The 12500-nt window shown below is 43.4% G+C and overlaps 1 protein-coding gene across 3 annotated transcripts in view; it reads left to right on the top strand.

Moving 5' to 3' along the window:
• LOC125045595 (nucleosome-remodeling factor subunit NURF301-like) overlaps positions 1 to 2334 on the top strand; it is a 35830-nt gene extending 33496 nt beyond the window's left edge. For all 3 annotated transcript variants that reach the window (XM_047644092.1, XM_047644854.1, XM_047643346.1), the window contains one exon: positions 139 to 2334. In XM_047644092.1, coding sequence (XP_047500048.1) covers positions 139 to 423 — 285 coding nt within the window. In that variant the 3' untranslated portion in view covers positions 424 to 2334. The remainder of the gene's footprint in view (positions 1 to 138) is intronic.
• The last annotated feature ends 10166 nt before the right edge of the window (positions 2335 to 12500 follow it).

The following is a 12500-nucleotide window of genomic DNA, read 5'->3' as shown; positions in this document are numbered from 1 at the left end:
TTTTATTGATTACTAATGGTAATTTCATTTTTAATTTTGCTGTTGGTGTTTATTACTATTACTCATATTTATTGACTTATTTATTATTATTATTTTTATTTTATTTATTTTTTTAATTGTTAATTTCTAATTTTGCAGCAACACAAAAATGCGTGGCCATTCCTTGAGCCAGTGGATCCCTCAGAGGTACCTGATTATTATAAAGTTGTTAAGGAGCCAATGGACCTCAAGACAGTAGAAAGTCGTGTGGAAGCCCAGTCATACCAGCAACTCGCCCAGTTCATTGGGGACGTCATGTTGGTGTTTGACAACTGCCGACTCTATAATCCTCCTAATTCTTCCTTCTGTTCTTGTGCAGCAACACTAGAGACCTTCTTCTGTCAGAAGCTTCGAAGTCTGAAGCAAAGACTGAGTCAGAGGTAGTTTTAAAAGTGGACTGTGGAAATTGCAATAATTGTCCTTACAATTTCTAAAATTTGACTTTGCCGATGCAACACTGGAGTGTGTATACAGTTACCCCAGTAGTGAAGGATGGTTGTGAGTTAACAACAGAGTACTGAATTGTTGTCATTAATATGATTTTGTGTAGTATATCATTATTATTATTTTTCATTTTTTTTATTTTATTTTTTATATAATTATTTTTTTTAAGGGTGTGTGTACATTCGTGCATGTGTGTGAGATAATCAGCAAAGTCAAACTGGATTATCATATCATTATGCAATTTATGCATTGAAAAGTGTCGTCTTGTGGCTGCAGAAATGGTCCATTTAGGTCTTGTTAGCATCAGATTACATTGGAGAACTGTTGCACCTTCTACAGATTTTATTTTTTTATAATTTAGTATAAACAGAAATTAATGACTACTAAAAAAAATTATATTGCCTTATGATGAGGAGCATAATCTTGTCATCCTGTTTTTCAGTTTGGAAAATTGTTTGAATTTTCCCCTCCCTCACAATTTTGCTTCATAAAATGTAGTTACTGAATTTTGAGAGAGTCCCGCATGAGGCAGATAAAATTTATAGTTGTTATTCTGTTTAATAAGAATATCAAAATATACAGGATTATCTTCTTCAGTGTCATCAGTGAAAATGTGCATTGTATTTTATTTTTTATTTTTTTATTTTTTAACAAAGATGTATGAGATGTTTTTTGAGGAATTTATTATTGAGAATTGTTGAGTGCTAAGCTGCAGAAAAAGTGATTTCTGTCATCTTTGCACATATATGTTATGCAATAGCTTAGTGTAACATGATATTGTACATAGAGAATTTGTATGTACCCTATTGTACATTATATTTCTGTAGACTATACATACCAGGTACACTTTGCATTATTAAGAGGCACATTATTTTTACTGATGATGACCATATCAATAACATTGATATAACATAAAGTGTAATGATATGTAACACAGTAGACTCATATTTAATCAGCTATTGTCATATACCTGTAATCCCTTTGAGTGTTACTTCAATTTCTTTGATTAGTCAGATAGTGGATATCACCTTTATGTGACATTCCTACTGTAGATATACTTTGAGAAATGAGTCGCACAAATTAATAACAGTGTCCCGTGATAAATAGAATAAATATGTAAGAGAACTGCTATATGCGTCTGTTGTTGGAAGTACAATTCAGTGGGATGACAGATGCTCTGTGTTCCATGAATATTTTAGACACCTATTTATGGACAATATACTGAAAGCTGTCCCTCCTTCCCTTCATAGCTCGAGTTTTTATTCCTAGATTCTTCCTCGAGCAGTCTTGCTGGCCTTGTAAAGGATTATATTTGTAGATATTGCTCTGCGTGTGCTCCACTACTGCAAACCAAACAGTTTGAGTGGCTCGTTAATTGACTGCTTGTACAAAGATAGCAAGGTTATTTTAAATTTGAGTAGGTACCCAACCTCAATCTCATATCCTGAACTTCAGGGCCAAGTCAACCTTTTTACTTTTAGCTGTAAATGTGAAAAAGAAGTGTCACCAACAAAGTGGTACCAAAAGTTGTATTGCTAGGTGACAATTGTAAGTATTTTTACAGATTTCCATAGTCCTTTTATTCATAACACTCATTCAGCACATATGATATATGTAACTTCCTGGTTTCAAAAGGCATACTTTTGTGCACATTTGAAATGGACACGCTAAACACATGTACATGTTTACACTTTGTTGCCAAGTTGTATATGGCTGTTCATGGTCTTCACAGCCTCATCTCAGCTAAGTACAAAATTTATCTTTGTGAAGACATGTTACCATGGATAAACATATTTGTAAAGGTAATTTGTAATAAGAGTGCATTTGTTTTATAAAGTCGAGTATTCTAAATATGAAGACTTTTCTTTTTCCTTATTCAAGGTATAGTTGTTGTTGTGTACAGTTTAGGCATTTTACCATGTAATTTTCAGTGCCTTTCTTTAAAATGTATATCTGGACAGAAAATAAAGATTGAAATGTGAAAACTTTTAAAAACACTGTTGTAGGATATAGGGCTGGACTGTTAAAAGTAGATGAATGAGTTATAAAGTGATTAGTTCAAATTAAAAGTTAATTGCCTCTCAATCCCTTGCCCATTATTGCTGGGGGGGGGGGGGGGGGCTTAGGAGACGGAGACAGACAGAGGCCCAATGCCGGGGTTCACCCCTACCTTTGGCCTCAGCCCTCAAATCAACTAGGTTTGCACAGCTTTCTCTTCTTCCCCTCTCCTTTTCCTTCTCTTCTTCAACTTGTTCTACCCACTTTAAAAGGTGTGAGAGCCATGTTGAAAGGATGAAAGGCTGACTTTGTGGCAATCATGAATAGCCTAGGGGAGGCATTCCCATTTAGTTGTCTAGCTCTTTCCCCTCAAAGGGACCCAGAGGGGTGGACCATTTCTCTCCCCAACATGCTCCAGGTTTACCATGACCAGTAACAAAGATTTAGTACCCCACTTAATGGCAATTTATTAACTAACCCCACTGAGTTTAATACCCCCGATTCTCTGACCCAAGCTTTGACCAAAGAAGTGAACACTACTTCTACCCCCTCCTCAACAACAACAGTCACTCTAAATCATTCACCCAGATCATTACTCAACTCCCAGGAAGCATTCCTCCTCTCCCAACATCTTCATCTACAACCCTTTCCTCCCTTATTACTACTCTTCAGCCTTATTATCCCTCTCTCTGCAGTACTACTTCTCTCAACACCACTCTTCCACAAGGCCCCATTATGTTATTCCCATCTCTACAAATCTTAAGTATTCTGCCAAACGGGATCAGTTTTTTGTGATCCCTCCACAGTCCGTTACTCTGGCAATGCCTCAACAAATATGTATGCAAAGTTTTCTCTGCCTCAATCGTTCCTGCCTTGTCACAGTTACATCTGAATCCCAAACTAAAGCATTATCAACAATGACTGCTTCACTGTCAAACCCATTCCTGCCCAGCTCCATCCCTCCCCCAATACTTGTACTGGAACTCTCGCCTTTTCCTAGACAAACTGCCCTGTCTACAACAAGGATTGGTCAGATTGTGAATATTACCAAGATTACCTTCCATACACATGACCTCCTTATGATTATAGACCATATCAGCCTCCACTCTATCAATGTCAGAATTGTTGGTGTCTAGGCCATCCTGCCAAACTGCCGCTCCACAGCTTGATGCCCTCAATGTCCCCAACCTGGATTATGCCAGTCTTGAACGGCCTGTGGGAGCCATGGCCATGGTATTCCCCTGTTTAGTTGTCTAGCTCGATGCCCTCTTTGTGCCCAACCTAGTCATAACCGATCAAACTGCTCTGCACAATCAAGCACATGTGCCAACTGTGGTGGCCCCCATAACGTATTTTATAGCGGCTGTCCTTCCTACAAGTTTGAGTCTGAGGTGGCAACTCTCAGATTCAGACTTAGTCTCACTGTGCGTGAATCCAGACAGGAATCACATCACAAGGTTTTCTCTAACTCCATACTCTAGTAATGTTCGCTCTGCCCCTCCCCCTCCCTCCCAAGATGTTCCTACACCCTCTCCTATACCTATCCCCCCTCCATCTTACTTCCCCATTTCAACCTCCTACCTCCCCCAGTCAGGTTATTTTGCCACCCTAAATCCAGACACTCCTATCTCTACTGCAGCCCCAACACCGTCCCCTTTTCCTCCCCGCACTACCCGCAGCAGACAGACTAAGCATTCCATTCCTTCTTGTCCCACCACACACTCGCCTCTGCCTCTACTTCTCAGACACCAGTGTTCTCTCCCCCCCCCCCCCCCCCCCACCTCACAAGAAAACCTTTGTCTCTTAAAACTCCCCAACTAATATAGAAACTCTTGAAGATATTCGAGTCCCAAATTGACACCTAAACCCCTCATCCAATTCCACAACTCCCACTCCATCCACACTCAAGTGACTGCCGATACCCATTCTCCTCCTACTCATATTCCCCCTACACCCCTTTCTCCTACTCCCTCCCAACACACCCCATCCCCTCCAGCTCCACCTACATTAACCATCCCGCCATCCCCACTATCCCTTCCACTGTCTCCTGCATACACACGTGAATCCCTTATGTCACAACTATGCACTTCCCCAGAATCTCCACCTCCTGATACTACACCACCTCCCCCCTTTCATTTCTTATTTCACCCCCTAGCTCCTTCCACTTCAAATTCTCCAACACGCACTGTAACCGTTATCACTCGTAGATCAACTAAGCAGTAGCCCTCCTATATTGGAATATTCGCGGTTTCTGTTCTCACAGACCTGACCTTCGCCATATCCTTTCTTCATATAACCTTCTATTTTGTATCTTCAAGAAACTTACACATCCTTCTATACCAATTCCTAATTACCATTTTGTTTCTTCCCCACAACACTTTTGTCTCGTCAATACTTATCCATCAGAAAAAAAACGTTATACCTCCCATTCAAACCACTGTCCCTTGCAGTTATTCGCACCTTTCTTCGCCGCTGTTTGGTGATTTTGACTGCCGCCACACTCTTTTGGGATGATTCTATCACTACCTTCCGTGGCCGATCCCTAGAACGCTTCCTTTCCACAACTGACCTCATTATTCTTAACTCAAATCGCCCCACACACTTTGACATGCTCAGGCAATCTACAGTGTTTCACAGTTACAGTCCTTATAAAGCCATTTATCGAACCTTATACTTCCAAATGTGCTCCATGGTGGAATTCTGAGTGCACCAAAGCGCTTCGCTTAAAACGCGGAGCCTGGAACAGAGGTGCCCCTAATCGGCTATCAGCCCTTATCTCATTTAAAAGAACATCCGCCTGTCTTAGTCGTACAGTCCAGAACAGTAAAATAACTAGCTGGCGAAATTATGTTCCTTCAATTACATCTACATCTATTTCAGTCGTTTGGCCCCGGAACCATAAAGTATCAGACAAACATCCCCCCCATCCAGCCCCTGTCCTTCATATTCGAGATACTCATCTCTGATCCTTTTCAAGTCGCTAATGATTTGGGCGACTATTTCAGCCAGGTCAGTAGTGGCATTCACCTTTCTCCAGACCATCAGAAAACGCATCCCCATCATCTTCAGCCTGTCCTCTGCTGAGTCCTATAATGCTCCCTTTTCTTCCTCAAGACTCAACGCTGCCTTATAGTCATGCCGCAACATCACGCGACAGGAATTTTTCCTTCTCATTGGTGAGCTCTTATCCTCCCCTTCTTGAAACCCAACAAATCGGGTACCGTACCTCAAGATTACCCCTCTTTCGCTCTAACTAGCTGCTTGTGCAAACTCCTAGATTGAATGGTTAACTTCCGCTTAATGTGGCATCTTGAATCTCGCAATATCATCAGTATCCTTCTGGGCCACTAACCATGGCTATCGCTTTTCTACCTCCAAATCTTTCTCCATCCTTTTCTCTCGCACACATGTAGGTATTCAGCCTCCACTCTTCTTATATAGAGCTCCACTCCAGTACCGTTCTTCTGGCAAATTCAATTGAGTTATTTTTGACTCCCAATTGTCCTGGCGAGACCATATCTTGTGCATTAAAGAAAAAGCTCGCCGCCGCCTCCGAATCTTACAGACTATTTTCCATATATTCTGGGGTACAGATCGGAAAACTCTCCTCCATATTCATATTACCTTGATCCTCCAATCTTGATTATGGATGCTTTATCTACTCCTCTGGTTCCACCTCCCTTCTTGCTCATCTTGATACAATCCACCACTGCGGTCTTCGCTTAGCCCTAGGCGCCTTCCGCTCCTCTCCGGTTGAGAGCCTGTACACTGAGTCAGGCATGCCATCTTTCTCTCGATGCCGTATCCTTTTCTTTCTCCAATGCTATTCTTGATTCCACCAACTTTCCCTCACCAAACTATCTCACGTTCCCTACTTTCTACCCTTTCTTCTTCTCCACGTTTACCTATTCCCTTTTCCATTCGTATGGATACCATTCTCTCCCATTCCCCCTTTCCCCATCTCCAACCTCTTCCGTTTCTGTCCATTCCGTTCCTCCATGGTTTATACCTTACCCCCGTATTTGTTCCTCTGTTTTCCCTGACCCACCAAAATCAGATATCCCCCTTCTATCCTTCTTATCCGTTTCCTTGATCATGTCTCCATTCATTCCTCCAGTGTTCATGTTTACACTGATGGCTCCAAATTCATTTCCCGTGCTGGTTTTGCAGTAACCTCCCCAACTCGCACTTTCAAATACCCCCTCCCTCCTGAATCCAGTGTCCTTACTACATAACTGTATGCATTCTTTTTGCTTTAAAACAAATATACTCACTCTCCTCTTCCTCTTTCACTATTTTACTGACTCCCGTAGCTCATTATCTCTCAAAGTCTATGCACTCAATTAATCCCCTTGTCAGTAAGATTCAGAACTGGTTGTTCTACCTGTCCACAAGCCATAAATCTATCAGATTTTACTGGGTGCCCACCCATGTTGGAATCCCGGGCAATGGACAGGTAGATAATGTAGCACGCTCCGCCGATATGTCCACATCATAACCACGTTTCTCACGTATTCCAGCCACGGATTATTACCTCCTCTTTAAGACTTTCCTTTATACCAGCTGGTAATATTTTTGGTCAAGTCTTCACACTAATAAATTACACTCTGTAAAACTATCAATTTCCTCCTGGTCAGCTCCATTTCATCGGGACAGACGTAGGGAGACGTATTCGCCACACCCGTCTAATACAATGTCTGATGTCACGTTCAGATCCGCCCCTATGTTCCCTATGTAATGTCCCTCTGTCAGTTTCACACATTCTGTTGTCCTGTCCACATTTTGATGCAGCCTGTATCTGTGCTTTCCCCCACCTATCCTCCCTTCACCGACCTCCGAACCTATCAGACATTTTTACAACATCCCACACTTTCTGCTTTGACAACCTGTTCTCCTTCCTCAGACGCATACATATCCATCACTTGATCTAATCCCCCATGCCTAATCCTACCCTAATCCATTCACTCATCAACTCCTTTACCCATCTTTAACCTTTTCAATATTACTTTAGATTGTTGACGTATAGCAACTAACTACTAACTCAGCCACCCTTCACTACCCTTTACTAAACCTATCTATAGTGCTACATGACCTTTGCTGTTTAGCACATTTATTTTGCTTTGTAACCATTAACCATTAAGGGTTAATGTTTCATCAAAGAGGGCCGAAATGAAACATTCTGTGACACGTATTTCATGGTATCATAATTATTGTTGTGGAAAAACACTATTTCCCATTTATAGACAATAAGAGAAAGGATAGCGTGTAGGGCTAGAAAAGTGTTCATCATGACTGAGAAACAAACCAATATGATAGGTACTTTCTACTATGTGTTACTGTAGTTTTCCGTTAGATATGGTACATACACTATGCCATGGTTAAGACAGCAAGGAATTTCACATAATTTGTTTTGCTGTTTTACTTTGAGATCTGGACCTTTATTAACACTATCAGCCGTATTAAATTAGTTGTGTGGAATACAGAATAGGGCACATTTGCTGATACTCTATAATCAATGAATCAGTGACAGATTGATATATGTATTTTATGCAAGGTAGATATATATATATATGTGTGTGTGTGTGTGTGTGTGTGTGTGTGTGTGTGTGTGTGTGTGTGTGTGTGAATAATATATATATATATATATATATATATATATATATGTGTGTGTGTGTGTGTGTGTGTGTGTGTGTGTGTGTGTGTGTGTGTGTGTGTGTGTGTGAATAATATATATATATATATATATATATATATATATATATATATATATATGTGTGTGTGTGTGTGTGTGTGTGTGTGTGTGTGTGTGTGTGTGTGTGTAAATATATATAATATATGTGTATTTTTTTTCTTTCCTTTTTTGCATACATGTAGGTTGGTAAGTGTGGATGTTTGTACTATATGTGGGTAAGTAGGAAAGTCTAATTAAATATCACCATGAGGTAAATATGGTAATACAAAACAATTATATATATATATATATATATATTGTGGTAGATGATGAGGTATGCATCTACCACTTAGACTGGTGTCTTTATCTCTTTAGGGAGTGATTGTGTGGGAGTTCCCACTGGTATGGCTGGGTGCTGAAGGTAAAGTGGAGATCATCGGGAGAGCCAGAGAGGCTTCCCAGTTGGTTAAGACCTTGTGTTGCTGCTTGTTTCGTGGTCTGCTGGAGGATCGGGGAATGCTGATGTCAGTTCCGGATTCTGCGGTTTGATTACACTAGCACTGCGTAAGCGCGCAGGGAACGAGGGGAGCCCTGTGGTCCAATGAGCGAGGACAAGGCTGTGGACGCGTCTTGCGTCCAATTCCGTACATATAAGAATTTTATGTTTCCATTTTCTTAAATCACACTGGCATAGCACTGCCCCCTGCTTTTTAAAAAGAGGTCGTCCTAGATCTACACAAGGGAAACGAAACATTCATAAATGAAAAACTAAAACTTAAAAAAAAAGTTCATCAGTAGAGTGGGGAGATGTAGGTTCCACTCATCCTGCCTCTGGGTGAACCTGGCCAGCTCATTAAAGAAGGTCTAGTTAAGCCTCTCAGCCAGGCCATCTGATTAAGGCCTCAGTGATGTAGTCTTGGTCTTCCGCAGTCCCATTAGCTAGCAGCACTCCTGGAACACCTCGGCCTTAAACTCCCTTCCCTGGTCAGAGTGCAGCTCACCCGGAACACCAAACCTGCTAACGAAATTCCTCACCAGCACCTCGGCCACAATAAAGGTATCATGGCTGAGCAATGCATATGCTTCAGGTCTTTTTGTGAAACAGTAAACTGCCACACAAATAAATCAATTACTTGCCTTGGTCACTGGAAGGGGTCCCACGATGTCCTCTGCTACACATCCATGGGAGCTCCAACCTGTTGCCTCTGCAACAGCGCCTTCCCTCGTCTGGCTTGACCTCTCCTGGGATTGCAAACATTCACATGTACGGCACTACTCTTTAACATCATGCCGCTTGTTGACCCAGTACCACCATTAGTGTCCACCTACTGGGCCATTGTGAACATCTTTCAGTAGCTGAAGCCTCCACTCCTTTAGTGTGATGGCATGACAGAACTACACCTGTACATCCAGCCTAACCCATTTGCGCTCAAAGATGCCATCCTCCAGCCTAAACCTATCCAGTCTTACCATTAAACCTTTGTCACTAAACTCGGGAGCCACCTTAGGCCAGCCTGGCTGCTCCTGGCTTTCCTTTAGCCACCTCACCACAGGGCAAATGTCTTGATCCTTCTGCTGAGAATCTTACAAATGCAAAACATCCAGGTCCTCCTCACACACCTGTATCCTCTTGACCTCAACAGTTGTTGCTGCAGTGCTTGCAGTCTGGCTCACAGGGCTGTCAACTGAGAGAGTCCACACTTCTATGAACTCTTGGTAGTTGTATTCCTCCAACCTTCCAAGCCATCATGCCAGCTGCCCCTCTGGGTTCTTCAGGGTTTTCAGCCACCTTAGTGCTGCATGGTCCGTGCGTACATCAAACTGTACACCTACAGGTAGGGATGAAAATGCAAGAAACTCTTCACAATGACCAGCAATTCCTTCCATGTGACACAGTAGTTCCCTTCGTTCGGTATAAACTTACTGTAATATGCCACAACTCGCTCCTGGCCATCTTTCACCTGTGACAGCACTGCAACCACTCCCTCAGTGCAGGCGTCGCATCCAGGAGGTATGGGCACCTAGGATCCAGAAATTTCAGCATTTCAGCTGCGAGGTGTGGCTATCCTGGCAAAGTCCTTTATGAGCCGGCGGTAATAACTGCAGAAGCCGACAAAGCTCCTCAACTCAGCTAGATCCCTAAGCACCGGCCACTCACGCACTGCCCTCACCTTTTCTGGCTCAGTTCTGACTCCCTCATTGAACACTACATGCCCCAGGAATGGCACCTCTTTCCTAAAGTGAATGCACTTCTTAGGATTGAGCTTCAGGTTACCTTGCTTCATATGCTGCAGCACAGCTTCCAGCTTCTTCAGCTCCTCCTCGTGGCTTCTCCCCAGCACAATGATGCCATCCAGGTAGATAAACACTGTCCCCTGCATCTTAGTCAACACATGCTCCATCAACCTTTGGCAGGTGGCAGTAGTCCGAAGGGCATCACTCAGAACTGCCACAGTCCACAGTCTTCTCCTTGTCTTCCTCTGCCATTTCTACGTGATGTTAACCAGACTTCAGGTCCAGTGTTGAAAACCACATAGCACCTGCCAGAGTGTCCAGGGTCATCCACCTGGGGCAGAGGGTATGAATCCTTCACTGTGATGCTGTTCGATGTCCGGCAGTCCCTACATAATCTGGTTGTCCCATCTTTCTTCTTCACTAGCACTTTAGTGTGAGGACTAAGGATTCACCCCCTGTGCCAGAACCTTGGGCACTGCTTGCTACATCTCTTGCCGCCTAGCTGGTGGTATTCTCCTGGGTGTGTGCCTATTGGTTGCACTATCTCCAGTGTGGATACAAAGACTATCCCTGTACATCCCAAGTGTGTACCTCCCTTGCAGACATCCATCATAATTGGCTAACTTGAACAGATGTCAGGCTCTCCACGCTCCGCTGCAGAAGGTCTCTCATGTGTTCTGGCGCTTCATCCTCAATCCTGGTTCGCCGACACCCAGGGGCACTTCCACACCCACAGTCGTCATGGTCCCTTTTCCAAAGTCTATGCACGCCTGGGTTTACAGAAAGTAGTCGACACTTAGGAGGTAATCCCCTTCCAGGTCTGCCACATACACTGGCAGCTGCACCTCTTGGCCATCAGTTGTGCCTTCTTGGGCCCCTTCGTTGCACACATTGACCTGTCACACCACACATCATCTTAGCTGATGCCAGAATGTCTGATGGAACCGTACCTCTTGCAACACACCATCATACTGCAGGCCTTCCCGTCCACTGTGCCCTTTACTTTACGGTATCTGATGCTGCAGTTTATCTTTTCCGGGACTTAGTTAGGTCCCGGAAATTGAGGATTTCTTGTTCTTGATATCATCGTTGGACTTGGTACAGCAATACGGGTGGCCAAGGAAATCGGCTACATCCTCGTTAGCACTCGCTGGAGGATCATCCAGAACTGAAGACTGTATGGGAGCGCCGAATTTTGTGGAACTGATCAGAGATTAGTTGTGGCTACTCTCCGGGTGCCGCGGATATGTGCGGCATCCCAGCTAAACTGTTAAAGGCTGGTGGAGAACCTATGGCAAGGGGGTTGCATGCAGTCCTGTCTGCCATCTGGCAGACTAGTACCATTCCTCCTGACCTGCTGAGGGGTGTGGTCATCCCTCTCTGAAAGGGGAAAGGGGTCGGTGGAATTGCAGCAACCGGGCAAGGTTTTCGCTCACATTCTTCTGAGATAAATCAGAGACCACTTGCTGAGGCACCAGAGGTCGGAGTAATCTGGATTCACTCCTGGTAAGTCCACAATAGACCATATCATGGCGCTTTGAAACTAAGAGGATTTCCAACAAGGATTATTGGATTAGTAGCAAGCCTGTATACTGTTACTGAAAGTGCTGTAAAGTGCGGTGGGAGCCTGTCGAGCTTCCCGGTAAGTTCAGGGGTGAGGCAAGGCTGTGTTCTTGCATCAACACTTTTCAACACTTGCATGGACTGGATACAGGGTAGAGCTACTGTCCAAAGTCACTATGGAGCAACTCTAGGCAACATCAAGGTTACAGACCTTGAATTTGCTGATGTTGCATTTCTATCTGAATCTCTGGAAACCCCAGTCTTGATGGATTTAGCAATGAAGTGAAGCCCCTGGGGCTAGAGGTCACCTGGACCAAGACCAATATCCAGGACTTCGGGAGCCTGCTAGGAGATCCTGTTCAGTCGGTACGTTCTTGACAACATCGAGGCCACAGAGAGCTTTATATACCTTGGTAGTGCAGTTAATGACTCTGAGCTGTCAGACCAGGAAGTCAGTAGACGGATTGACTTGGCAGTAGGGCTCATGTAATCTCTCGACAAAAGTATTTGGTAATCCCGGTACCAGAAGGACCAAGCTACATGTCTTCAG

The sequence above is a fragment of the Penaeus chinensis genome, chromosome 1, assembly GCF_019202785.1.
Source record: "Penaeus chinensis breed Huanghai No. 1 chromosome 1, ASM1920278v2, whole genome shotgun sequence".
Lineage (NCBI taxonomy): Eukaryota > Metazoa > Arthropoda > Malacostraca > Decapoda > Penaeidae > Penaeus > Penaeus chinensis.
The sequence above is the reverse complement of the archived record's forward strand: the minus strand, read 5'-3'. Positions and strand labels throughout refer to the sequence as shown.